Source organism: Scleropages formosus, chromosome 23 (assembly GCF_900964775.1).
Source record: "Scleropages formosus chromosome 23, fSclFor1.1, whole genome shotgun sequence".
Taxonomy (NCBI): domain Eukaryota; kingdom Metazoa; phylum Chordata; class Actinopteri; order Osteoglossiformes; family Osteoglossidae; genus Scleropages; species Scleropages formosus.
The window spans coordinates 1,787,525-1,813,401 of NC_041828.1; the positions used below are offsets into that span (position 1 = coordinate 1,787,525).

General features: G+C 54.9%; 2 protein-coding genes across 22 annotated transcripts in view; both read left to right on the forward strand.

Annotated features, from left to right (window-relative positions):
* macf1a (microtubule actin crosslinking factor 1a) overlaps positions 1-13,853 on the forward strand; it is a 125,320-nt gene extending 111,467 nt beyond the window's left edge. For 11 of the 21 annotated variants that reach the window (XM_029248252.1, XM_029248260.1, XM_029248253.1 and 8 more), the window contains 28 exons: positions 46-168; positions 300-401; positions 507-608; positions 954-1,127; positions 1,215-1,370; positions 1,521-1,718; positions 1,888-2,016; positions 2,224-2,409; positions 2,562-2,717; positions 2,837-3,043; positions 3,175-3,294; positions 3,395-3,564; positions 3,666-3,825; positions 3,937-4,131; positions 4,254-4,526; positions 4,668-4,856; positions 5,960-6,071; positions 6,174-6,334; positions 6,477-6,639; positions 7,187-7,341; positions 7,440-7,514; positions 8,880-8,897; positions 9,656-9,773; positions 10,191-10,253; positions 11,171-11,382; positions 12,074-12,187; positions 12,453-12,564; positions 12,673-13,853. In XM_029248252.1, the coding sequence (XP_029104085.1) occupies positions 46-168; positions 300-401; positions 507-608; positions 954-1,127; positions 1,215-1,370; positions 1,521-1,718; positions 1,888-2,016; positions 2,224-2,409; positions 2,562-2,717; positions 2,837-3,043; positions 3,175-3,294; positions 3,395-3,564; positions 3,666-3,825; positions 3,937-4,131; positions 4,254-4,526; positions 4,668-4,856; positions 5,960-6,071; positions 6,174-6,334; positions 6,477-6,639; positions 7,187-7,341; positions 7,440-7,514; positions 8,880-8,897; positions 9,656-9,773; positions 10,191-10,253; positions 11,171-11,382; positions 12,074-12,187; positions 12,453-12,564; positions 12,673-12,911 (4,182 nt within the window). In that variant the 3' untranslated portion in view covers positions 12,912-13,853. The remainder of the gene's footprint in view (positions 1-45; positions 169-299; positions 402-506; positions 609-953; positions 1,128-1,214; positions 1,371-1,520; positions 1,719-1,887; positions 2,017-2,223; positions 2,410-2,561; positions 2,718-2,836; positions 3,044-3,174; positions 3,295-3,394; positions 3,565-3,665; positions 3,826-3,936; positions 4,132-4,253; positions 4,527-4,667; positions 4,857-5,959; positions 6,072-6,173; positions 6,335-6,476; positions 6,640-7,186; positions 7,342-7,439; positions 7,515-8,879; positions 8,898-9,655; positions 9,774-10,190; positions 10,254-11,170; positions 11,383-12,073; positions 12,188-12,452; positions 12,565-12,672) is intronic. The other 10 variants (XM_029248259.1, XM_029248257.1, XM_029248246.1 and 7 more) reach the window with 5 other exon arrangements.
* Positions 13,854-19,275: 5,422 nt separating this feature from the next.
* On the forward strand, positions 19,276-25,703 carry bmp8a (bone morphogenetic protein 8a). Its single transcript, XM_029248279.1, has 7 exons — positions 19,276-20,350; positions 22,325-22,517; positions 22,602-22,750; positions 23,063-23,275; positions 23,379-23,455; positions 23,743-23,853; positions 25,200-25,703. Exons 1-7 carry the CDS (start codon positions 19,870-19,872, stop codon positions 25,347-25,349), a joined length of 1,374 nt encoding a protein of 457 aa, XP_029104112.1. The 5' UTR covers positions 19,276-19,869; the 3' UTR covers positions 25,350-25,703.
* The last annotated feature ends 174 nt before the right edge of the window (positions 25,704-25,877 follow it).

Below are 25,877 nucleotides of genomic sequence, written 5' to 3' on the forward strand. Positions count from 1 at the left end.
CCTTCAATCTGCTCACTCAGCACCGATATCTCCTGTCCTCTGAAGGCCATCAAGGGTGAGACGGATGGTCTTCGGGAGGAGCTGGAGTTTGTGCGTACCCTGGGGGCCGACCTCATCTTCGCCTGCGGTGAGACGGAGAAGCCTGAGGTCAAGAAGACCATTGATGAGGTGAGGACCAAGGAGCAGGTTGTGACTGGGATTTATGGTCTCCGTAACTTGGGGTCTCACCTTCTCTCCTTTGCTCTTTGCCTGTCTCTCACCACCACCCCCACACACTTGGTGTCCTGCTCCACCCGTAGATGAACGCAGCCTGGGACAGTCTGAACAGGACCTGGAGGGAGAGGATGGAGCGGCTGGATGAGGCTATGACCGCCTCCGTGCAGTACCAGGATGCTTTGCAGGTGCGTCCATCTCCCACAATGCACTGCTCCGTCATACTTGCTCGTCAGCCGCGTGTCTGTCAGGCCCGGTGGTGATGACGACCATGTCTGTTTTGGGTCTCTCAGGGCATGTTTGACTATCTGGACAATGCCGTGATCAAGCTGTGCGACATGCCCACGGTGGGCACCGACCTGGGCACCGTCAAGCTGCAGATTGAGGAGCTCAAGGTTGGGAACTTCCTGAAATGCTCCATTTATCATCTCACTTTCACCATTTAAACTTCTCTGCTTTTTGTTCAAAGTAATTCACATAATTGTGATGCCCCCCCCCCCCCCAAAGTGTGTCAGTGTGAAAGTAAATGACAAATGTTGGTATTTAAGGGTGTGATTTGCACTAATGGGTGTGGCCTGCATTAAGGGGTATATAAGAGGGGGGTTTGGGGTGGGGTTGAACTGACAGGTGTGATCTGTCGCGAATTTGCGGAACGGAATGGAATCAAAGCAGGAGACACGGCAGGGGCTGAAAGATGATGGTGTGAATGAAGGCAAATCGAGTCTCGTTTTGGCTTGCAGCAATTCAAGGTGGAGGTGTACCAGCAGCAGATCGACATGGAGAAGCTGTGCCACCAGGGGGAGCTGCTGTTAAAGAAAGTGTCGGACCAGACCGACCGAGATATGATCCAGGAGCCGCTGACCGAGCTAAGGCACCTGTGGGACAACCTGGGAGACAAGATCACACACAGACAGGTATGGGTGCGTGAAGGCTGCCGTCCAAACTTCACTGGAGCAGGGTGTGAACGGCTTCTCAACTGACTCCTTCCCTGTGTATCGCAGCACAAACTGGAGGGGGCGCTCCTGGCCCTGGGGCAGTTCCAGCATGCCCTCTCAGAGCTCCAGTCGTGGCTCAGTCACACCCACACCACGCTGGACACCCAGCGACCCATCAGTTCTGACCCCAAAGCCATTGAGATCGAGCTGGCCAAGCACAATGTAGGATCTCACCCCCTGCCGTCTCTCTTTCTCTCTTAACACCACATTTTACTGTTTTAACTCCTCTGGGAAGAGATGTTCCTGTGGTACCATCTATCCCGTCCCCCCCCGTCACCTTTCCCGTCATCCGACCTCCGTCCTTTGTCCCAGGTGCTGAAGAACGATGTGCTTTCACACCACTCCACGGTGGACACAGTGAAAAGCGCGGGCTCCGAGCTGCTGGAGTCTGGCCCCGGGGACGAGGCAAGCGCCCTCCGCGAGCAGCTGGACGAGCTCAACCGCAGCTGGGAGAGCCTACTGCTCAAGACCCAGGAGCGGCAGAAGATGCTGGAAGCTGCACTGCAGCAGGTACAGGGTATGGGGTGGGGGTGGGAGCGGGTGTGCCAAGGAACACGACCACGATACTGAAGGTTAGATGTGCTGCATGATCTGACGGTTTGTTGTCCTCTCCTCCTCATGTCTGCCCTGATCCCCTCATACCTCTTCTCTCTCACTGCCGACAACTCCACCCTTGTAGGCGGAGGGTTTTCACGGTGAGCTCGAGGAGTTCCTGCAGTGGATGAGGCGCACAGAGAGTCAGCTGGCAGCTGCCAAGCCCACAGGAGGCCTGCCGGAGACAGCCAGGGAACAGCTCCAGCAGCACATGGTACGTGCCACCCTTCCTCTCCCCTCAGGATCGGTGGTCCTGCAGGGCTCTGCCGTCGGACCACCAAGACCCTCAAAGTTGCAGCTGCGGTGCCGTGAGCGGCTCCCTGCTCTTTGATATATGGCGTCTGCAGACGCTTGCTGAGTCCACATTCTAGCAAATTCTCTGCCCCTCATTCTCTCTTCTCCCCACATTCCCCATGTGCAGGAGCTCCAGACCCAGTTGGACCAGCGGGCAGACCAGTACCACCGGCTTGTTGACCAGGGCGAGTCCATGCTGCTGTCCCGCCGAGGAGAGGAGGGCGCGAGTCCCGGGACCACGCAGACCCAGCAGAACCTGGCCCTGCTGCAGAACAAGTGGGCCAACCTCAACTCCAAGATGGACGACCGACGGGTGAGACCAAAGACGGTCTAGGGCCTAGAACACACAACCCAGCGTTAGGCTCGCCTCTGTGCACTTACGGTGCCCTGATGGCCAGCCCCCCAACCACCTTGTGTGCTATAATTACGCGGTGTTCCTCACCTGCCCCCCCATCCCCTCCCCAGGCCAAGTTGGACGAGGCGGTTTCCTTGGCGACGAGCTTCCAGTCCTCACTGCAGGACACTATCAATTGGCTGACGCAGGCAGAGCAGACGCTCAACATGGCATCGCCTCCCAGCCTGATCTTGGAGACCGTCCTCCAGCAAATCGAGGAGCACAAGGTCAGGAGACGCGGAAGGCGGTGTCACTTCTATTGTACCAGCTCACCTGAGCTTAAAAACTCAGGGAAGTTTGTGCAAACTGCAAAATGCTGACCAGCTCTCCATCCGGCATGTCTCAGCTGTTTGTGAACGAGGTGAACACCCACCGGGAGCAGGTCCTGGCCCTAGAGAAGACGGGCTCCCAACTCCGCTTCGCCAGCCTCAAACAGGATGTGGTTCTCATCAAGAATCTGCTGCTGAGCGTTCAGGCCCGCTGGGACAAGCTGGTGCAGCGGTCTCTGGACCGGGGCCGACATCTGGACGAGGCGCGCAAGAGGGCCAAGCAGGTACTGGGGTGGGGTTATGGTTAAGGGTTGAGGTTGGGGAGGTTGGGGTTACTTCTGGTGACGGTAGCTTCCTGCGTCCTCTGGTGTGACATGTCCCCTGTGCCGCCCCCCCCCCGTGTTCCCACGCCCAGTTCCACGAGGCCTGGAGAAAACTGACGGACTGGCTAGAGGAGGCCGAGAGCCGACTGGACTCGGAGCTCGAGATCTCCAACGAGCCTGACAAGATCAAAGTGCAGCTGGCCAAGCACAAGGTGGGGGTGCTCTCGGATCGAACCGTAGCGGCGGTGGCGGCCCCAGGACCCCATGCCCCATTCGCCTCTGTCTCTGATGTCATCTCTGGCTGCTCCACAGGAGTTCCAGAAGGCGCTGGGCTCCAAACAGCCGGTGTACGACACCACAGTACGCTCGGGCCGTGCCATGAGGGACAAGGCCACCTTGCGGGACGACACCCAGAAGCTGGACCACCTGCTGGGAGAGGTTCGCGACAAGTGGGACACCGTCTGTGGGAAGAGTGTCGAGAGGTGAGGCGGCTGCCACTGCTGGCTCGGGGGGCGGGGACTTCTCCGACTTCCAAGAGTCACCCCCTCCCACACTCACACCCCCACCCCCTTCCGTCCCACAGGCAGCACAAGCTGGAGGAGGCGCTTCTCTTCTCGGGCCAGTTTGCCGAGGCCCTGCAGGCACTGGTGGACTGGCTGTATCGGGTCGAGCCACAGCTGAGCGAAGACCAGCCTGTCCACGGCGATCTTGACCTGGTGTCCAACCTGATGGACTCTCACAAGGTAAGAGGTTTGGCGGGTATGGTACTGGGGACGGAGGTGGTCCCAGAGAGGGAGGCGGGTGCTGGACAGAGTGCTGGACAAAGATGTCCGCGTGTGTACGTGTGCGTGCAGGCCTTCCAGAAGGAGCTGGGCAAGAGGACGAGCAGCGTTCAGGCCCTGAAGCGCTCGGCGCGAGAGCTCATGGAGACGGGTCGCGACGACACCGCCTGGGTCAAAGTGCAGCTGCAGGAGCTGAGCAACCGCTGGGACACGGTGTGCGCCCTGTCCGTCAGCAAGCAGAGCCGCCTCCAGCAGGCGCTCAAACAGGTGAGGCTCGGCTCCCAGTCGCTGCTTCGCATCGCCGGTGGCTCTACGAGTTCAGCTTGTGCATCTGCTTCGAAGTACAAGCGGCTCTCTGAAAGCGTCCGCCGTCCGTTGTACCGACCCAGGCGGAGGAGTTCCGCGGCGCAGTGCAAGTGCTGCTCGAGTGGCTGTCGGAGGCGGAGCAGACGTTGCGTTTCCGGGGGGTCCTGCCCGAGGACGCCGAGACTCTACGCGCGCTCCTGCAGGGACACCGCGACTTCATGCAGACGGTGGAGGACAAGCGGACAGACGTGACCCGCGCCGCCGCCATGGGGGAGGCCATCCTCACCGCCTGCCACCCTGAGAGTATCACCACCATCAAGCACTGGATCACCATCATCCGCGCTCGCTTTGAAGAGGTCGGCAGGCTGGGGGACGTGTGGGGGGGGGGGTCACGGCCGAGGCAGTCGGCCAGTGGCGTCTTTGTACGTCGCTTCCTTAATAATAGTGCTAATGCTGCTAGCACGTGTGCGGTGCAGTAAGAGTGTGTGTCGCTGCAGGTGCTCACCTGGGCCAAGCAGCACGAGCAGCGCCTGGCGACGGCCCTCACTGAGCTCCTCAACAACGCAGCTCTGCTGGAGGAGCTGCTCACGTGGCTCCAGTGGGCAGAGACTACCATTATGCAGCGTGATGCTGAGCCCCTCCCCCAGGACATCACCCAACTCAAAACACTCATCACAGAGCACCAGGTGTGTGACGCGTCTTTGCCGTAGCGCTCCGTCGCTGACGGGTGCGCCGGGTTCCTCTGTGCGGCCCTGAACTCTGATTGGCTGCGTGTGCAATTCCTCTTACTGCGGGATTACACTCTTCTGAACTGTACTGCTCTTTGGGGTGGGTGGGGTGGGGAGGGGCACAATTAATAGAAAAACTCATATCACTGACACTTTTCTCCAAAGTGACTTACATTTATGTAGCCATTTATACAGCTGGGTAATTTTACTAGAAGGATTTAAGGTAAGTACCTTGCTCAAGGGTACTACAACTGGAGGTGGCAATCGAACCTGTGACCTTTGGGTCCAAAGGCAGTAGCTGTAACCACTACGCTGCCAGTTGTCCTGTACCAAAACACCTGACACCGTAATACCCAAGGAAAAGATGTTTTTATAACAATAGTAACACCAACATATTTTATAATAATTGTAACAAAAATGATTGAATTCTGTTGTTTTTGTCCAGTTCATTAAAACTGTAGTGGTCCAGGAGAGAGAATATTTAGAGAGACAAATATATAATATAATTTTTTGGTCCCAGCTGATATATGTATTATGATGGCCTTTGGACTGTGACTCAGGAGTAACACTTCAGGACACACACACACACACACACACAGTCAACAACCGCTTGTCCCGAGCGGGTTCACGGCCACCCGGAGCTTAGGGAAACACCCCGGGTGGGACACCAGTCTGTCGCAAGGCACCCCAAGCAGGACTCGAACCCCAGACCCGACACAGATCAGGCCCCGGCCAAACCTGATGCGCTAATGATATTTTTTGAGTAGTGGGAGCCTATATTCCGGTGTTTGACGTGGAAGAAAAAAAATAATGTGTTTCTGTCCTTAGACACATATGTGACAGTCTGCCAAGGCTTTCTGCACAATGTGAAGCATTTAAAGCACAGAAGAGCAAATTGAACTCTGAGTGAGTGAGTGAGTGAGTGAGTGAGTGAGTGAGTGAGTGAGTGAGTGAGTGAGTATATGTACAGTGAATGTCAGCACTGCGGGAAAGAGGGGTGCTTTTATTTCTTTGGCCATTTTTTGTGACGGCCAACTCCTCCCACACCCTCACCCCCCCAGGCGTTCATGGAGGAAATGACCCGGAAGCAGCCGGACGTTGACCGCGTCACCAAGACCTACAAGAGGAAACCCGGGGAGGCGCCGAGCAGCTTGGCCGAGAGACGGGGAGCACGTGAGCAGCAAAACAACGTTACGAATATTGTTTTCCACCCACAAGCTTGATTGTGCTCTACTGCAGTTTTAATTGTAATTTTTCCCCAAACCCACCCAACAGGCAAACAGCAACAACCGCCGCCACAGCAGCAGCAGACCACCATGCAGGTTGCCGGGGGCAACCCCCGCCTCAGCCAGCTCTGCTCCCGATGGCAGCAGGTGTGGCTGCTCGCCCTCGACCGGCAGCGCAAGCTCAACGATGCCCTCGACAGGCTGGAGGAGGTACTGCACCCGCCGGCATCGCCGGACCCCATTGTTAGCACCGTGTAGCTGTGCACACGCGCCGCGCACATTTGCTGTGTGTCAGTGGCCTGCGATGCACCTCGAACCCGTTACCAACCTGCTGCCTCCTCTCACGCTCCAGCTCAAGGAATTTGCCAACTTCGACTTTGACGTCTGGAGGAAGAAATACATGCGCTGGATGAACCACAAGAAGTCGCGCGTCATGGACTTCTTCCGCCGCATAGACAAGGACCAGGACGGCAAGATCACCCGGCAGGAGTTCATCGATGGCATCCTGGCCTCCAGTAAGTCCCGACCCCAGGGCTGCGGCCACGCCCCCCACAATAATTGGCGACACTACACGCTATTATAAGGGTTACGGTTCCAAACGCGCGCACACGCAGAGCACACTTTTGAGAGCCGGCTGCTCAAAAAGCGCACTGGTGCCGTCGCACCCCAAAGCAGGTCACTGATCCTAATTCGATGCAGTAAGAACAACGGGGTAAATGGGTGTAAAGAGCTCAGTGTGCACACCTTGCACTGAGTCGTTTTGCAGAAAGGTGTGTGTGATGGATAGATGAAAACGATAAATAAAGGAAAAAACATGACCTTCCCCTGGAATTTACCACGGTAACGTGTAAATGAAGACCCTGCTGTGAATCAGAGACACTGCTGAATCGAGCAGGAGCTCTTCACGTTCGTTCAACACACACACACACACACACACACACACACACACACACACACACACACACACACCCCCACCCCCCCACTGGCTGTGGGTGAGAGCAGCTGGCGTTAGACATTAGATGTGCATTAATGCTTCTCCCTGTGCAACTTCGCCCCTCGCAGAGTTTCCTACCAGCAAGCTGGAGATGACGGCGGTGGCGGACATCTTCGACCGTGACGGCGACGGCTACATCGACTACTATGAGTTTGTGGCTGCGCTGCACCCCAACAAGGATGCGTACCGACCCACGACAGACGCCGACAAGATCGAGGACGAGGTGAGGCGGGCGTCACGGGTCCCACGGGTGTCTCCCCCACTGCGACTGGCTCTTCGACGCCATGACCCCCCCCGCCCCCCCTTTCCACCTGCACACAGGTGACCAGGCAGGTGGCTCAGTGCAAGTGCGCCAAGCGATTCCAGGTGGAGCAGATCGGAGAGAACAAGTACAGGGTAAGTCCACCCCCACGACACCCGAGCTCTGCGGGCACCCATCTCTCACCCGTTCATGCTGTGTCATGTAGTAGAGCAGTGAAAGTACCATTGTGAACAGTGTTTTGACTTGTTTAAATTCAGTTGTGTTTAAAGGAGCTGTTAAAGTGTAAAGGTAATGGCCTGTGCCACCTGTCACCGCCTCACACACTGCTGGCAATTAATGCACACCCCCCACCCCACACTAATGGCATCACCCCCCATTCCTCATGAGGATCTTGCTGTTTGGCAGTAACCCCTGGACCCCCCAGCTGGGGGCAGTGTTGCGCTTCGGTGACTCCCAGCTTCCCACAGTTACGCACTCGCTCACTTTCCCCAAGCGCTTGTCCTGGTCAGAGTCGCAGTGGTCTGGAGCCGACCCAAGAACTGGACCAGACACCAAGCACACGCACACATGCACGCGCACACATATTCACCCAGCCATTCATATTGTAAGGGCCATTTATAGTGACCAGTTCACCTGAAATGCATGTCTTTGGACAGTGGGAGGAAACCAGAGCACCCAGAGAAACACAGACACGGGGAGAACATGCAAACTAAACATTTATGCGATGACAATATATAAACTGTGTAACTGTGGGGCAGCAGAGTTTCCGGCCACCTCTATCAGCTGAGACTCCAGTGCTGTAAACGTGGCTCCTGAGGACCATCCAGGTGCAGGAACAGGTGCCCTCGTGGTGCCTGGCAGCACTGCAGTAGTCGCTGTGGTCACCTCTCCATCACATGTACCTTATCTTACCTTACCACAGTTACCACTCCGTGCGCATGCTTTCCACAGCGCTGTAACGCCATTGTTGTCATGGCAACTGCAAGCACTGGTCACCATCACTGTTACGGTGTTCTGCTGTCATATGTCATCTTCACCACCGAATGATGGTGTCGCATTCATGGAAGTTTTGACCTAACAGCTCAGATGTCCATCTACCCATCTTGTCCTTATGTCCACGTGTCCCCTACGTCCTCCTGTCTGCCTGTTCTGCTTCCACTGTCACCCGCTTCCTTTTTATCCACACGCTGCCTTCCTGGCATCTCTGATACCACCACATGGGCGCCGGAGACGCGCTGCCTTAGCGACAGGCCAATGTCCATGTGAACGCAGTGCTGTGGCGCCAGGGTCTCCCCTTGGGGGGCTGCTGAGCACCGGAGGAGAAAGCGGAGACATTTCTAGAACATTCTAAGATGAAGAGGTCAGGGGAGGTGGGGCCAGTGAGCAGACAGTGTGTCTCAGATGGCACACGCCCACATTTGTGTGTCTGCCATGTTGTTTCACACACTCTTTTTCTCTTTTTCTGCTTTCTTCCTCTGTGTCTCCCGGATGTGTTGTAGTTCTTCCTTGGGAATCAGGTAAAGTACGCAGTACACGTGTGTGTGTGTGTGTGTGTGTGTGTGTGTGTGTGTGTGTGTGTGTGTGTGTGAGAGAGAGATACGGTATGGCCTCTGAAACCTGCTTCCTCTGGGGAGGGAAACTGCCCTGTTTTTCAGAAGCGTCTGTCTCATAGCGGAGAATTCCTTTACTCCCCTCGCACCCGTGGTCATCGTGTTGTGGCGATGAGGCATTTCCTGTTTGACAGGAAAGAGCGAAGGCCCAGTGTCTGCGGTGGGCGCTCTCACGGAGCCCAGCATTGGGGGAGCAGGTTCCACAGGCCATGGTTGTGTTCCAGGGGACTCTGAGTGTGGTCTCTTGGGTGTGGGGGTGTTCCTTCACTAACTGGGTGGAGTTGCCTGGCAAAATGACTCCTCCCACTTCCTGAAATAATGCAGCAGCTGCATTGAAATCATGGGGATATGCACAGTGATTCCGCTTGTTGGTACATACAGTAAGCAGCTTACCACGCTAATTATGATGAGCAGCACAGAATGCTGGGCGGCCACTTTGTGCCAGTGCAAACAGATTAACGTGGTAACACTGTTTTACTGCGCAGGTGAGCTGGGTTTCAGTCTGGAGTTAATGGAGCTGCATGTTGTACTGCATGGCGTGGATCATTAGTGTGTGGTGGCTCTTGGTTACGCTTTATCATGTCCTAACGGTTTGTCTTTTCTCCCCTGTGGGCATTGGCCCCGCCCACTCCTTTTTCCCGCCCACTGATTGCCCCACCCCCCAGTTCGGGGACTCCCAGCAGCTGCGGCTCGTGCGCATCCTGCGCAGCACAGTCATGGTGCGCGTGGGCGGCGGCTGGATGGCGCTGGACGAGTTCCTTGTGAAGAATGACCCCTGCAGAGGTGAGCGGGACATTCCACCCCACAGACACTCGGCCCGGCTGACTTAGAAAATGTGGTAATGTGTAAAGTCAGCGGTTGTGAAGTGTTTGCAAGGGATTACGGGACAGAGCGGGGAGCCTTCACATACAGACTGGGACAAGGTCAGACTGATTCAGCATCTCATCCATCCTCTTGCGTAGCCCCCCTCGTCTTTTGTTCTCTAATCAGTCTTTCCTGTCATCCCCCCCCACTGTGCAATCAGGTACATCTCACCCTCCCGGGTCCCATATGTGTTGCTGTTTCAGATCCCTCATCCATGGGGGACTATTTACCCTCCAGGTCTCCATGTCCCAGCTTGTAGTGCATGATGCACGATGCATGATCTTTCTCTCTCTCGCTCTCTCTCTCTCTTTCCCTCTCTCTCTCCACCCCCCCCAGTACATCCTCCAGGGATTAAAATCCTGCGCTCCAAGTCCAGCAGTTCCATATCATCTCGCATAGGTTGGCCCCTCACTTCTTCCCCTCCACCTGCTTTGCAGTGCTTGTTGCTGCCCCTGCCCCCCACCCCACCAGTACACACTCATCCACACAAATCCCTGCCAGCAGCTCACACCAGCCTGGGGCTCACAGCTAACCCAGAGAACCGAGCAGAACATCTACCTGTCGCCGCCGCAGTGTGTGTTCCTTCTGTTGTGTCCAGCGTAATGGAGGATGTGTGTGTGCGCGCGCCAGCGTGTGTGATTCTCTCGTGTTGTCATCTTTGTTGTGGCTCTCAGTGGCGGTCACCCCTGGCTACTTCTGCTGCAGAGGTACCTACACTTCCCTCCTGCTCGTCCGTCGGTGTGTGTCCCTGCACCTGGGTCTGTCTGTGTGTGTGTGTGTGTCTCTCTCGCTCTCACTGAAGCTGCGTCAGGTCCATCTTTACTGCTGTGTGTGTGTGTGTGTGTGTGTGTGTGTGTGTGTGTGTGTGTGTGTGTTTCATGCTTGCCCTCCACACGGGCTGGCCAGCCTCAGTCGTTCGTTCCCAGAAGCCTCTGCAATGTGGGCGTGGAACACATACAGCTCGGGGTGACATAAAGGGGGCGTGTCCCAGCTAGATGGACAGCTGCCTGCCGAGGTGCACTGCTAATGCTGATGCGCACACTACTCCCCTCCCCCTACGGCTCTCCCACCCCCCCACCGCTTCTCTGGGATGCGCCTTGTGCTGCTGCGGTGTCTCTGTGGGAATGCACATCTGGAGCACGGGGGCAACGCTGAGCTGACCCCCCCCAACCCCGACGCTGTGCTCATTTGCTCGTTCTCTCTCTGTCTCAACCCCATTGAGCCCCCCCAGGGATGCGACTCCCTGTTCTTCCTGTGCTGCACTGACTCGCTATGCACCTGACAGGTGTCACTGACTCCTTCGCCTTCTCCCACAGCACGCGGACGCACCAACCTGGAGCTGAGGGAGAAGTTCATCCTCCCCGAGGGGGCGTCCCAGGGACTGGCGGCCTTCCGCTCACGTGGCCGGCGCTCCAAGCCCTCGTCCCGCACGGCCTCGCCTACCCGCTCCTCGTCCTCTGCCTCGCACAGCGCCCACAGCTGTGCCTCGCTGCCCTCGGCCCCGGCCACGCCCACAGCCTCGTCACGGGTAAGTGCCCCGTCCCCTCTGGGGATGGGTGGAGTTTTTAGTGCTTTGCGGTAAATGTCCGAGGGTCCGAGTCAGTGCTACAGAAGCACGTGGCTTTTAGCAGGATGGCAAGTGGTCATGCATAAGGACTCATTTACACACACACACACACACACACACACACACACACACACACACACACACGTGTTGCTCCACTGTCCTGCACGTATGTTGGTACTCTGCTCCATGGGGTGTTTCATTTGCTGTGTTGTACACAGTGGTTTCCTACAAGGTGTGTCAGCAGTCTGCGTGTGCGTGTGTGCGCACGTGTGCATCTATGTGTGCGTCCAGTTTGGTGGTGATTTTTACTGGTGTTCTGTGTAAACTGTTGTCACTATAGGGCCACGTCACCTTTGTGTTTTTGCATGACAGCACCACCTTGTCCTGTAACTGTGGGATTTTTATTTGTTTGTTCTGTTTTTTTCTGTTTGTCTTCAATCACCCCCCCCCCCCCACCTGTCTGAATTTCCCCATCTTCACCAATGCAACCCCCCCACTATGCTGCTGTACCCCACCCCCAACCCTTCTCCGGCCACTCTCTTGTGATCCTGACTTTTCTCTGTCCCCCACCTGGCTCCACTGAAATCTTCGAACCACCTCCCCTGTATCCTCTTCCTTGGCTCCTCCCCCTTTCCCTGCTGCCGTTTCACAGCCCCCCCCCACTCACTCTCGGGGTTATGCCAAGCCCTGGCTGGCTCACAGTAAAACTCCACCTGCTGCCAAGTGCCAGTCCTGCCCAGAGCCGAGCCTGAGCCAGGGCCCCGAGGTAACACACTGGTACACACTCGCTGGAGTATGCTCACACACTCGTACACTGGTGCACAGTAGCTCATGCTCACACGCATGTGACTACAAGTGTTTCCGGCCGGTAGGAAAAACACGTTAGGTGTTGCCAGTTAACACGACAGCAGTGTATAGTGTGATGAAGCAAGGCCACAAACTCGAGTGTCTGACAGTGACAAGTCTGGTGTCGCTGATGGGCTCCCTGCTAAGAACGGAGCAAAGATGGTGTTTCCTCCTCCTTCCTCCAGGGGGCAGCCAACTCCAAGCTGAAGAGGCCCACCTTCCACTCGAGCCGAGGCTCTCTCACCGGAGAGAACGGAGCCCAGGCTACACCTGGCACGGCCAAGCCCACCCGGCCTGGTGAGTCCCAGCAGGCCAAGCGCTGTCCATTGCTGGCTGCGTCTGAGTGACTGAAACACTCCTCTCTGTTTGTGTGTTTGTGTGTGTGTGTGTGTCCTGCCTCCCCAGACCCTAAGCGCACTCCGTCCTCAGCAAGTGGACCCACGAGCCGCGCGGGCAGTCAGGCCGGGAGCCGGGCAAGCAGCCGCCGGGGCAGCGATGCCTCTGACACTTCCGAGCTCCTGGAGACGCGTTCTGCCTGCTCGGACACCTCTGACACGCCCCGGCGGCCCGGCGCAAAGCCCTCCAAAATTCCCACCATCTCCAAGAAGACGCCCAGCCCCAAGACCCCCACGGGCAACAGATAAAGCAAAAAAAGAAAAAAACAATCCTCCCCTCCAGTAGAGGGTGCTGTTAGAGGCTGCAGACGAACAGATGTGGCTGTGAGAGCAACGCTTTGTTACACACAAGTACAAAACCACACACAAAGTGCACATTGGGACTTGCTCAACACAACAGGACACCTGAGGAGAGCTTGTGTGTGTGGAACTGTGCAGAACTTTCTCGAACTCTCCGCTACAGCAGCTTTCTGATGTGGAATGATGGACGACGCCGTGCCCAGGCCTCTTCTACGGCACTTTGAACTAACAGTTACTGACATAATGCTGCCTTATTTGTGTTACTTACTTCTATCCTCACCTCATTTTCCGCAGAAATGCCACACACACACATACACATAGAAACACACACAGGACTGACTCCTGTGCTCACTTGACACCCCCATTCTTGTAAGGGAAGTCAGTACTCCCTCCCCAGACCCTGCAACGTGTGTGTGTATGTGCGGATAAAGTCCTGGCACAAGACCGCCCCCTACTGCCATACGGGGAGTGTGCTGGCTTTGCGTTTCCATACCTTGTAATTTTCACTGGTGGGTCAATGAATACGATGTTAATAATGATAGAGTAAGAGCAGGAGGGGCACCCCCCCCACTTTTCCCCCGGCTCTCCGTCCCACGCAGGGGTGCTGCACTTCGCCTTTGGCAACTCTCTCTCTCTCTCTCTCTCTCTCTCTCTCTCTCTCTCACACGCACAGATACACACGCAGGCCGAGTGCCACGACGCAGCCGAGAGGTGGCCTGTAGAGCTGTACACCTGACATAGTAGGGCCACCCAGCGGGGGGTGCATTTGTGTGCAGCTCATGTGCTTTAACTGCTCCTCAATATGTGTTACAGAAGTCAGAGGTCATTTTGTCACATACGCAAAAAAAAAAAAAAAAAAAAATTGTGAATGTTTTCCACCCAAGTTAAATTATATTTCTGTTCATTATTTTGTTTATTTTCTAGTTTAAAAGAAAATTGTATTTATTTTTCAGTTCAGTATCATATCACCTCCTGAGTTGAATCAGTGTTAAGAGTATGATTTTTGTCGTTTTAATCGATGAAGAGTCTCATCTGTCCGAAACATTTGTTCTCCTGAGAGACCTTAATGAAGTGTTACTGACCAGGAAAGCCGACTTACTCCAGCGGCCCTTTCGATCACACCTCACTGAGGTGGCACTCTCAGAACTGGTATTAAAACTACAAACATGGAGGGACCCTGTGTGGGGGCGGGGCAGCGAGGAGCCCATCCCCCTTCACTTCCTCTAGCCCTCCGTCCTCCATCCCCCCTCCCTCTCGCTCAGATTGTTAGTTCCCCCGGGAGCCATTTTGCTCTCGTTTTCCTCTACGCGAGCTCTGCAGAAGTATGAAATCAAGTGAAATTTTGAAGTGATTTTTATTTATTTATTGTCTTTCAGGAGGGGGGGGGGTCAGGGCCGAGCCAGGAGCCTCCTTCTGTTGTGTGACAGAGGAAAAGGAGGGGGTGGTGTAAGTGAACTGTGTAAAAGAAAATTGAGACTATAAAACATTTTCTTGTTCTCTTTTTGTATTAAAATATTGCTTGCAGTAAAAGAAGTGTCTTTCATTGACCATGCCGAACTCTTCGTCTTACCTAAGACTGTGTGTGTCTGTGTCTGAGCGTCAGTCTGGGTGTGTGTTTCTCAAAGGTGAGTAGTAAAGTCGCATTTACTTTACCTGTGCTTTACGTTTTTGGAACAGTTGTACTTTCCACAGTAATTTTCGACATTTTTTTAAAAAGAAAAAAGAAAAAAAAAAAACTTTTACACCCATTACATATCTGTGACCCTCGCTTAGTTACTTCTGTGGGTTTCGACAGTTACTGTCAACTGTCACCTGGTGACGTTTTACAGGGAACCAATGAAAACGTCTTTTCGCTGCCAGCTGACTTTTCTCTTGATTTCACTGGTCAAATTTACTAGCAGTGAGACCAATCGGAGCCGGGGCTGAGTTTGGTCCCGCCTTCACTGATATTCCACTTCATTTGCTTCCAAGAAAGTGAATTCAGAAATACATCTGAATTTGAAAGTGAAGAGCATTTTTTGTATTGAGAGAACTGATTTGTATAAAAGTTATTTGTAAAAATGAAACAATATTTGGTAAGTTGCTCCTGTTTGTGTGAGGTTCAGCACATTTTTTTCCATTAAAGTCAAATTACTTGTTAAATGGTGAAAAAATGATATATATGGCGGTGGGTGGCCACTGCGATGGAGTGTGTGTGTGTGTGTGTGTGTGTGTGTGTGTGTGTGTGTATATATATAGTGAGACACCAGTGAACTTAACAGGTTCAGCTTTGTACACAAGTGAACATTTTAAGTTCCAGAGAGCTGGGAAATGTTTTACATTTATTACATGGATTAATACACAAACATGGTGAATTCTAGACTGTGTGTGGTCAGCGGCAGCAGTTCACAGGTATTTTTTGGAGACGGACGTTCACCTTTCAGGGAATGGTCTGTTTTCAGGGTAGTCTTACGAGAAATGTTTGCCGATGATGGTGTTAAAATTGATTCTGAGCTCGTTTTAATTCAGTGTTGAAATTATCGTGGGCAGCAGGCTGGCGAAAGCTGCTCGACAGTTCATACTTGACTAGGGCTCTCAGTGCATGATCTTCTCAAGTTCACATGGATTTCCTCCAGATGCTCTGGTTTCCTCCCACAGTCCAGAGCCATGTGTTTCAGGTAATTTGGTGACTCTAAACTGCTCGTACTGTATGTGGGGGGCCACTGCGATGGAGTGGCGTCCTGCCCGAGGGGAACCCTGCTGGGACAGACAGGCTCTGCGCTGCTTTGTCTTTGACTCCAGGTTTCAAGCAGCGAGTGGAATTTGCGAACGGTGTCAACGAATCTTCGAATTTCACACCGAAGCTGGACGTGTGTCGTCAGATTGAATTTATTGAAAAGGTGAGTTAAATCTGTGTGGAATCTGTTAATGTCATTATTGACTGACATTTCATCTCAAAGTAAAGTAACTGCAGTACTTTTTTAAAACCTGATTTGTTTTTTACTTTTACTCACAGTTTGTAACATAGTTACATAAATACTTTTACCTGAGTACCATGATCAGCTAATCTACCCTCCTCTGGTCTCTCTAAGGGTCTGGGGGGGTGGGTGTGTGTGCGCAAGCAGGCGCCTGCCTGCACATGGCACTGTCACGTTCTTCCGGATGTGTGTGTCCCACTGTTGTGGTTAACATAACACACACACACACAGACAGGCTGTGAGATGAGGGCGGTGCCTCTCGGTTTGTACACACAGCTGTGTGCCGGAGTGTGTACAAATATTTGAACTATTTGTTTCCATGGATTTACTAATAGACGCCATGCGACTCACATCCTGCAGGTTGGCCACAAACCCACAGTGTGTGTGTCTCTGCTGTGTGTGTTTCTGCTCTCTCTCTCTCCCCACCGTGCCCCCCCATTACTGATGACTCAACACTCGGTCAAACACACACCGCAGTGACCAAAGTAAACAGGCTAGTCCATGGGATTCCTGTCTGGGCTGTGTGTGCGCGCCCATCTGCAGATACCGCACTTCCCAGCATGCTTTGAGGTGCAACACCCACGGGGGCCAGCTGCCCGCTGCCATCAACACGATTGCGCTGTTTGTACCTTTTGACCGATTTACTCTACGCTACTCATGGAGCATTCAGTGCGGTCAGCCTCCTGCTTTGCTGCGACTTTTGCTTCATGTCCATCTCGCTGTCCCCGAGGGTCATTCGTGACATTGCAGCCGGGGGGTTGTGCCGCAGGGTTCGGGGACCACCGAACGAAGGAATCTGTGAGCACCCGACCGCACGTGGCACGTGCTACAATCGCTCAAAACTGGTGACTGTCAACTTGTGAATTACACTAATAGTGGAGCGTGCTGTCCAGTTCGAACCAGGACCACAGTGGAGCGGAGGACACCGTCATTGACCTACTGGAGAGAACCTACTCCCACCTAGACAAGGCAAGTGGGACTTGTGAGGGTCATAGTTTTTGTTTCTGCACTGTGTTCAACACCATACAGCCAGGCCTCTGTGCTCCATGCAGGTGGACCCCCCCCCCCCCCCCCCCCCCCCCTTGTATCCTGCATTCTGAACCAGCTGACTGGAATACGACCGTTGGTCAGTCTGCCTGGCTGTGTGTTGGACATGGCCGTGTGCAGCGCGGGGGACCCTCAGTGGACCAATGACCTGTTCACCCAGTCGCTTTAGGTACGACGTATCACAGAGGCACGAGGGCGAGTTCAGGAACTTGGTGAAGGGTTGTGTTGAGGAGTTCAAACTGAACCAGCTGCAGCGACCAGGGAGATGTTGGTGGAGAGGACCGATGGAGTGGAAGCGGACGTAGTGGGGACGTGTGAACTTGGGGTTGCACCCGGACAGAAGGCCGAAGCGCACGTGCAAGGCGGAGGCCCTCTACCGGAAAGGTTGGAGTCACTTCTACCTTCTGAGGAGGCTCGGGTCCTCTGGCGTGTGCTGGAGTGGCACGGGAGACAGCGAGAGGCTCTCTAAGCTCTTCGGGAAGAGCGTCTCGGTCCTAGAAGTGAGGACAGACGCCCTGGCGGCCAGCTCATGGAAAAAGACACTGAACAAGCTCCGGTCCATCTTGGACAGCGGTTCCCATTCTCTGGATGCCGCTGCAGTAAAACACAGGACATATAGTTACTGAACAGAACTATAGAGTGAGTAACAGAACTGTCACTACTGATTATTTTAATAATCTGTTGTTCCGACCATTAATGCAGTAAAGGGCTAAGAAAAATACTTCCAGGAGCACAAACTATCCAGGAGAGGAGAAAGCTGAGCTTCTTAAAAATGAACAATTCCCTTCTTCATACATAAATATGGACATTTTTTTGCTGTGTGAGTGGAATATTTAAAAGGAACAAAAATAAAATGTAAAGGGCAAATTAAGCCTGACGACTTAAGGAGCGTATTAATTACACCGAGTCTCAAAGAAAATATATTTACTGAAAATACAATAATCAAGTAAAAAAATATGTTGCAAACTGCTGTCCGACCCACAAGTGGAAAGAGTTGCGTTGAAGAGTGCGGCGACCCCAAAATGTTGAGTAGCCTTCTGTTGGACGGAGCCTTGAGTCCAATTAACACTTATTTACTGTGTTATACGTATCATATAATACTGTACTCTTAAATGAAGGAAGGCAGAGAAAAGAACATATGAGGAAAATACATTTAGAGTCCTGTGTGTCACTACCTGCACCACTATTGCGTGATTATATGATGGAAAACACTAGATGTTACAGGTAATTCACGAGACAACACGAGATGAGCCATGAAAATGTGAAATTGACGAATCACGAAGCAGCAGCAATACGAGTGACACCTTTACTGTGTCCGAGTGTCGTAATCGATACGAGTCGATTGCGTCACTAAATCTGTGTAATTATCATGGTAATAACGATGAAATAGACTATTTTAGAGCAGTACAGTATCCGTTTATGCAGTTATGATTAATTCTGCATCTTTTTCACATTTCCCTCTGCCAGCGGTTCCATGTCCCACGATGATCCGTCTCTGCTGTTGTGCCTAAGTTTTGATACATTTTAACTTTTCATAATAGATTTGTCTGTGTTTTATGGTAGTAAATGATAAAATATACACACACACACACACATTTTCAGAACCGCTTGTCCCATACGGGGTCACGGGGAACCGGAGCCAACCCGGTAACACAGGGCGTAAGGCTGGAGGGGGAGGGGACACACCCAGGACGGGACGCCAGTCCGTCGCAAGGCACCCCAAGCGGGACTCGAACCCCAGACCCACTAGAGAGCAGGACTGTGGTCCAACCCACTGCGCCACCGCACCCCCATAAAATATAGTAGTATCTATATATATTTTACGCAGTCATAACATACTTAACTTTTTTCTTGTTTTTTTTCGATATTTCCAAGCTACGCGGCTCGTCTGCGAGTTTTTTCCGAATTGTCGCAAATCTTCAAAAAAATGTCTAATATATATTTATTGAAAAACATCCGCGTAAAACTGGCTCCGCGCAGTTCAAACCCGTGTTGTCCAAGGGTCAACTGTCAATAAAAATGATAGATATATATAGACACAGTATTATATGGAACAACACGTCCTCTAACTATTGAAGTGCGCAGCGAACCGCCGCACGAGCTCAGTTCTCGTGGGCTTTTGGTTACATTGTGGCAAAAACGAATGCGTGGGGGGACTCGAGGACTCGTTCGCTCGGAGAGAAGACGACTCCAGTCTAGGAGGACACTGACTGTCCTGCGTGGGGGACACACCCCCCCGTCCTCTGTGGGGGACACGCCCACTGTGTGCTTCCTGCACGCGCCTGGGCGCAACCCCGCACTTCGCGGCAGCGCTCGGTCTGGACGCGCCGGAGCTTCTGTCCTCCTTCGGCCGATGAGCAGCGCGAGGAAGGGGACCGTGTCCACCGGTGGGACCGCCGAGCCGAGCGCCTCTGAACGTCACTCGGGACCTGGAGAGAACCTCCGGAGGGTGGTTGTGTCGAAGCCCGGCCGCTCCGCTCAGCTGTCACCTGTGCGAACGGAGCTGCGTTCGAAGCCCCCCCACAGCCCCTCTCCCCTCCCCTCCCCTCCCCTCTCCCCCCGGCTTCCCTTGAGCCCGGAGTGGAGCAGCGTACCGTGGTAAAATTACTAGTGTGCGCGGAGGAAGGGCGGGGAGGAGAGCAGAGGAGATAAAGAGTGCGGAGACTAAACAGTAAATCAGAGTAAATTTACTGCCGCTATCTCAGTCAGTCAGTGTCTCCGCCTGCGACAGACAGGACCGCCACACTGGACCGCGCCGCACTGGACCGGACCGGACCGCAGAGAGACCAGTGCCAGGGAGGCGACCTCGGCAGCTGAGCGCGCTCACGCGCTGGGACAGCAAGTCTTGTCGTGCAGAGAGAGCGCGAGCCGCGGCACGAGGCTGTGCAGAGAGCAGCGCGCCCATGAGACGCCCCGCGGACCCGGAGAGCCCCTCGCGCACGTGCAGCAGGTGGCAGCGGCGGCTCTTCCGCGAGCCGCTCTCCCTCCCGCTGCTGCTGCTGCTGCTGTTGCCGCTCGTGCTGCTGGGCTGCGTGGGCGCGCCGGGCGACGCCGCCGTCCACTCGAGCTTCCTGCAGCGGCGCCTCAGCGTGCGCGAGCGCAAGGAGATGCAGCGCGAGATCCTGTCCATCCTGGGCCTGCCGGGCCGGCCCCGCCCCCACCCGCCGCTGCGCCCCCCGTCCTCGGCGCCGCTCTTCATGCTCGACCTGTACCACGCCGTGTCCGGGGAGGCGGAGGGCGAGGACGCGCCGGGAGCCGCGTTCGGACCCGCGTTCGGACCCGAGCGCCTCAGCTACGCGGCGCTGCCCACCCTGAGCACGCACACGCCCCCCCTGGGCTCGGTGGTGAGCGAGGCCGACACGGTCATGAGCTTCGTGAACGTGGGTGAGTGAGTCTCGTGGTGAAGCCAGGAGCGCCGCGTGGTAGCGCCCCCTGTGGGCCGGAATCCTGTAGTAGCAGCAGCAGCTGTTGGTCGCTGAGGCCGAAGCGCAAAAACGTGATGGAAGTCGCGATGAACGCGGGAGCGAAGTTAAGAGTAACTGCTGAGTAACTGCCGAGTTGGGAGGAAACGCCGACTGGTGCGCTACCTCACCTGCACCGTTGCGTAAAACATGGTGAAACGCGCTTCTGTCCCGCGTCCTGCTGGACACCCTGTCCCTCGGGGACTCGGAAACGTCACATGATCTCTGGGTCCTATAGCGATGCGAAGAAAAGTGCGTGACACCTGGCAGTGGGGGGGTGTCGGCTGTCATTCCCACAGTTCCTGGGTGGGCAGCGGGAGTCCGGGTCCCGGTGGGGGGGGGCGTTTCAATGAAGACTTGAAGTCCTTGGACCCTGAACACCTGAGTGTCTTAGTGATCAGCTGAGCAGCCGATCAGCTTTTCAGGCATCTGATTTCCACCCCCCAACCCCCTCTGCAAAATACTGAAGACGCTGCTGGTATTTGCTGTGTGTGACACACACACGCAGGGTGTGAGGGGAGGTAGGGAGGGAGATGGAAAGATGTGATGTGGGGTTAGGGTTCGAGTCCATGCGGCTACAGGGTAAAGCTGCACCGTGCCCCCTCCCCCCCCCGCTGCCCATGGACACTTGCTCTGCTGACCAGCCCTCGAAGAACAGGGTTCAAGCCAAAGGTCACATGACACACCATCAGGATTTGCTGCTCAGACACACACCTAATCAGGCTGTGTAAACTGTGTGTGTGTGTGTGTGTTCAACCAACGCTTTGTTTGTTGTGAACACAAGAACAGGCATGTCAGCGCAGCACTGATGTCATCTTGTGTTCATGGTCATCTTTGAGGTCAAAGGTCACGTACACAGTGACCACTTGTTGATCAGTACTCGGCGATTGATGACTCGTACCGATTAGCATCCCCAGTTGATCGGTTTCCACTGCTATTTGCATACGAAAATGCTGATTGGCCCAGTTTCGTCTCCATGGCGACAGACTGATGTCGCCCCTCCTTTTTCATCCCTCCTAGTCTTTGGCTGTATTTCCCTGCACGCTGCGGTCGCCCCAGGTGCAAAGAGACCCGAACCAGCAGCACCACCTGTGTGGACACTTTGCCACCCCACATGGGGGGGGGCTGATCAGGTTGTGTTTGTTTGGTCGGAATGATTAAGAATTTGTTCCTTGATTTTCTGAACAAACCCGTGTGACTGCAGGGTCGGAGAGTCGAGCCGCAGGTTGCCGGAGGGACTGTGTCACCGGGAGCATCGACTCGCTTGCAGTGTAATGTTCAGGTTGGGTTCGTTTTAAGCGTTCCCAAATGTGCGTGTGTGCGTGCACACACACGTACAACGTACAAACCATAGGAATGGCATAAAAGCAGCGGTAAGTGCGCGCACACACACACACGCACACACTTGTGCGTTCAAACACCTACACACAGTTGCACTAAAATGGCCTCCTGACTCCCAGGCCCACAACACGCACGGACACACACACACACACACACACACACACACACACACACACACACACACACACACACACACACACACGCTCGTGGCCGGGCTGCAGCGAGGGGACGAACACAGCTGTGCAGAATTACAGGCCCCACCGAAAGTGGAAAAAAAGGCGGAGGGAGGAGGAGATGAAAATACTGCTGGCTGCCGCACTAAAAATAATCCCGGTCGCTGTGTAATTAGTGGTGCCGCGTTCAGCAGCTGCTGTGGTCGGAACCGCGCCGCTCTCTCATTACGCCGCGAGCTGAGAGCTGCGCTCTGATCCGCCCTCGTCGGTCCGTACGGCCAAGGACACCCCCACCCCCCGGCGAGCTCTGTGCCCGTGCACATCCTGCTTCGGTCGCCCCGCCCACGCCTCACCGTGTCCCACCGTGCCTCTTCCCGCCCCAGTGGAGCACGAGCGGGACCTGCTGCAGCCGCGCCCCTACTGGAAGGAGTTCCGCTTCGACCTGACGCCGCTGCCGCAGGGCGAGACGGTGACGGCCGCCGAGTTCCGCATCTACAAGACGCTGAGCCTGGGGCAACGGGGGAACCGCACGCTCCACATCTCCGTCTACGAGATCTTCCGCGACAACAAGCACAGGTGCCCCCCGGAGCCACCCCCCCCTTTCCCGGCCCATCCGCCCGGCGGGCTCTGAACGCGCTCCGTTTCCCCTCTCGCCCCCAGGGAGCCCGAGCTGGTGCTGCTGGACCTGCAGTCGGTGCCGGCGGGGCAGGAGGGCTGGCTGGTCTTCGACGTCACGTCTGCGAGCAACCGCTGGCTACTGCATCCCCACAGCAACCTGGGCCTGCGGCTCTACGTGGAGACGGAGGAGGGTGCGAGACGGCGGGGGGGTTAATGATAGCTCCTAAATACCGTTTAAGTACTTAGTCGCCTGTCCGCTGTCTACTTGTGTCCCTCTTACTGTAGCTGTACTCGTGACCTCAGCGTGCGCAGCGCTGCGTGGGAATAAATGCTATAAACAGTGTAAATGTGGGGGGGGGCGGAGGGGGGGTGTTCCAGTGGCCTACAGCACTGGGGGGAGGAAGTCGCAGCCTCCACCTGGCATCCTGTGCCGCCCCCCACTGGAGCAGCGCGGTACTGCAGCCTGCAGGCTCTCCCTGAGTAACTGCCCCTCTGCCCTCCAGACCGCTCGCTGTCGGCTGGGTGGGTGGGGCTCGTGGGACGGCGGGGGCCTCGCTCCAAGCAGCCCTTCATGGTGACGTTCTTCAGGGCGAGTCAGGCGCCCTGCCGGCCCCCCCGCGCCCTCAGACACAACGGCGGCAACAACAACAACCACCACCCCCGCAAGAAGAAGTCCAAGTATGACCTGCCCCACCCCAACCGCCCGGGAATATTCGGTGAGGATGCGGCTCGGAGGTGTCCGGGGTCTTTTTTCATTTCCTTTATTTACCCATCTGTCCCTCGTCGTTCCTCTCAGTTGACTCCGTCTCTCCATGTCAGACAACCAGGTGAACAGCGGACGTCAGGCGTGTAAGAGGCACGAGCTGTACGTGAGCTTCAGCGACCTGGGCTGGAAGGTGAGGCCCCCACTCCCACTCGAGGGTTTGCCGAAGCGTACTACAGCTCTAGGTGGGACTCAAACCTGCAATCTCTGGGTTCAAAAGCAAAAGCTCTAACCAGTAGGGTACCAGCTGTCCCGGTATGAGCTGACATTCCACAAGGAGCTCCAGTGCCGCTTACTCCTCACCGCTTGTTTGGTTCTTTACCTGTTCGAAGCCATTGGTTTTGGTACCGTTTTGGTTCAGTCCAGGCTGTTATTGGCTCCAGGCCCCTGATTCTGCTCTGGTTCTCTCTCGCCCTCTAGGACTGGGTTCTGGCTCCTCAGGGATACTCGGCCTTCTACTGCGACGGCGAGTGTCTCTATCCTCTGGGCTCCTGCATGAATGCCACAAACCACGCCATGATCCAGCTGGTGGTGAGGACTCGGTGCTGCCCCCTGTTGCTCGCCGCACATCGTGAGCTCAGGAGACGCTTCCGTCCAAAGTGCTTTAAAAGCGTAGCTCGGAAACCACGAGTACGGAGCCGAAGCAAAGTATTCGCCACTGGCTGGCGTTCAGGGTGCGGCTCCAGGGTACAAAGGCGGGAAAAACCTTGACGGAGCTCATTTCTGCTCTAGCACCTGCGTTGCAGACGCTCTGCGCGACTGCGGCCTCTAGAAATTTCCAGAAGGGAGCAAAACGCCACGATCGGCAACTGAGACCCGGGTTACGGCCGCAAAGACGGTCACCGCACCGCAGGACGGCGCATTTTCCTGTCCAACACGTCTGCTTTCACTTAGTGTCTATTTTCCCCACACGCCTCTGCGTCCAAAGTCACGTTTCGGGCAGTTCCCGTGACCGCAGGGGGAGGCGAGTCCGAGCGGCACCGCAACTCGCGGCGACTTGTGTTGGTGCCGGTGCGGCGACCTTAACAAACCTCAGCATTTCGTACAGGAAGTGGGGAACGCTGCCCTGAAAGAGCACAGCACTTGGAGCTCTAGAACCCTTCTGGAACCTTCCGCCGTGGAGACGAAGGCGCTGATGATGGCGGCATTAGCGGTAACGGGGTTTAGAATGTGTGCAAAAGGAACCCCCCTCCTGCAGGGACGTTGGACTTTGCGGCCTTTTCGTTCTTTGACATTTCAAATTTGAGAAGCGATATTGTGCTCCCAACCCGCCACTAAAATGTCTTCGAAACACCGTAAAACACCGGTATTTTATGGTACTCTAGTGCCAACCACGGTACGTGGGCTTTGAAATGCTGGGGGTAAAATTTGCTGCCCTGGCGTTTCGTTCCGGAAACCGAAGATGGGCTGTGGGGCGGCGCCGCAGTGGGGTGTTGCACATGGTAAAGAGGGAAAGCCGCAGTCGTGAGCAGCAGTGTGTTTGCGCTCCTGGAAACGGTGCGTCCTCACTTCGGTGTCGGGTGTTGCTTCGTGTGCTGCGGGAAGTGCGTCGTTACTCCCGGTGTCCCTCCGTTTTACCACGAAAAGGTTGTGTAATGACCACGTTGCGTCGTTCAGAGGAAATCGCGTGCGTAGCAGAAACACGCAGGTAGTGCAGGTGCAGAACTAAGCGAAGCCCAAGTTTCATTGGTTCAACCAAGTAGGTAAGTAGGGTTAAGGGTGTAAATTTCATAGTCATTTACTCATTTTATACATTCATTGGAATATTTCACACAAGAACGATGATCATCCCTGTAAGGTTCACACACTCTGAGGTAGTGAGGTTTGGTGGCCGAACACACTCGATGTCCTAAAGCTGAATGACCCCCCACCCCCAGGTCCACCTGCTGAAGCCAGATGAGGTGCCCAAGGCATGTTGTGCCCCCACCAAGCTGAGCCCCATCTCCGTGCTCTTCTACGACGACAACAACAACGTGATCCTCAAGAAGCACCGCAACATGGTGGTCAAGACCTGCGGCTGTTTGTAGCCGAGGGGACGGAGGGCCTGCGCACCCCCCCAGCGCCCAAGTCGCATCCTCGGCGTCGGCTCCGGACGACGGCTCATTTGGCTGCCGGGGAGCGGAAGCTTCCGGAAGCCGTGGCTATGAATTCCAGCCCACTGGAACGTTCGACGCCGTTTCGGTTACAGGTTTGCATGAAGGACAGTAAAACTGATGGCCTCTTTCCAGAAATGAGCTTTTACTATAGTCAAGAGTGCGCAAGTGGGACCCAGAATCCTCTCTGTACCGCACGCCCTGGAGTTGGGTTCGGTACAAACGTCAGCCGTGTCCTCGGGGGGGTGGGGACACTTCGCTGAAGGAAACCTTGGGGCTCCACTGTGAAATGGCACTGAAATGTGGTAAAGCTATTGCATTTAATACAGTTGAATAATTCACTGTTGTATTAATACTGTTGAAAAAGCAAATATTAAGTATGCTTGTATGAGAAGTTTCTTTGAGAAATAAAATATTTAGTTGCTTTATTTCCTCTGAGGAAAGGGTATTGAATACAAATTC

Coding starts and splice junctions, on each gene's coding strand:
- bmp8a (XM_029248279.1), top strand. CDS start 19,870: ATGAGACGCCCCGCGGACCCGGAGAGCCCCTCGCGCACGTGCAGCAGG. Junction 22,751..23,062: donor CTACGTGGAGACGGAGGAGG/GTGCGAGACGGC, acceptor TCTGCCCTCCAG/ACCGCTCGCTGTCGGCTGGG. Junction 23,854..25,199: donor ACGCCATGATCCAGCTGGTG/GTGAGGACTCGG, acceptor CCCCACCCCCAG/GTCCACCTGCTGAAGCCAGA.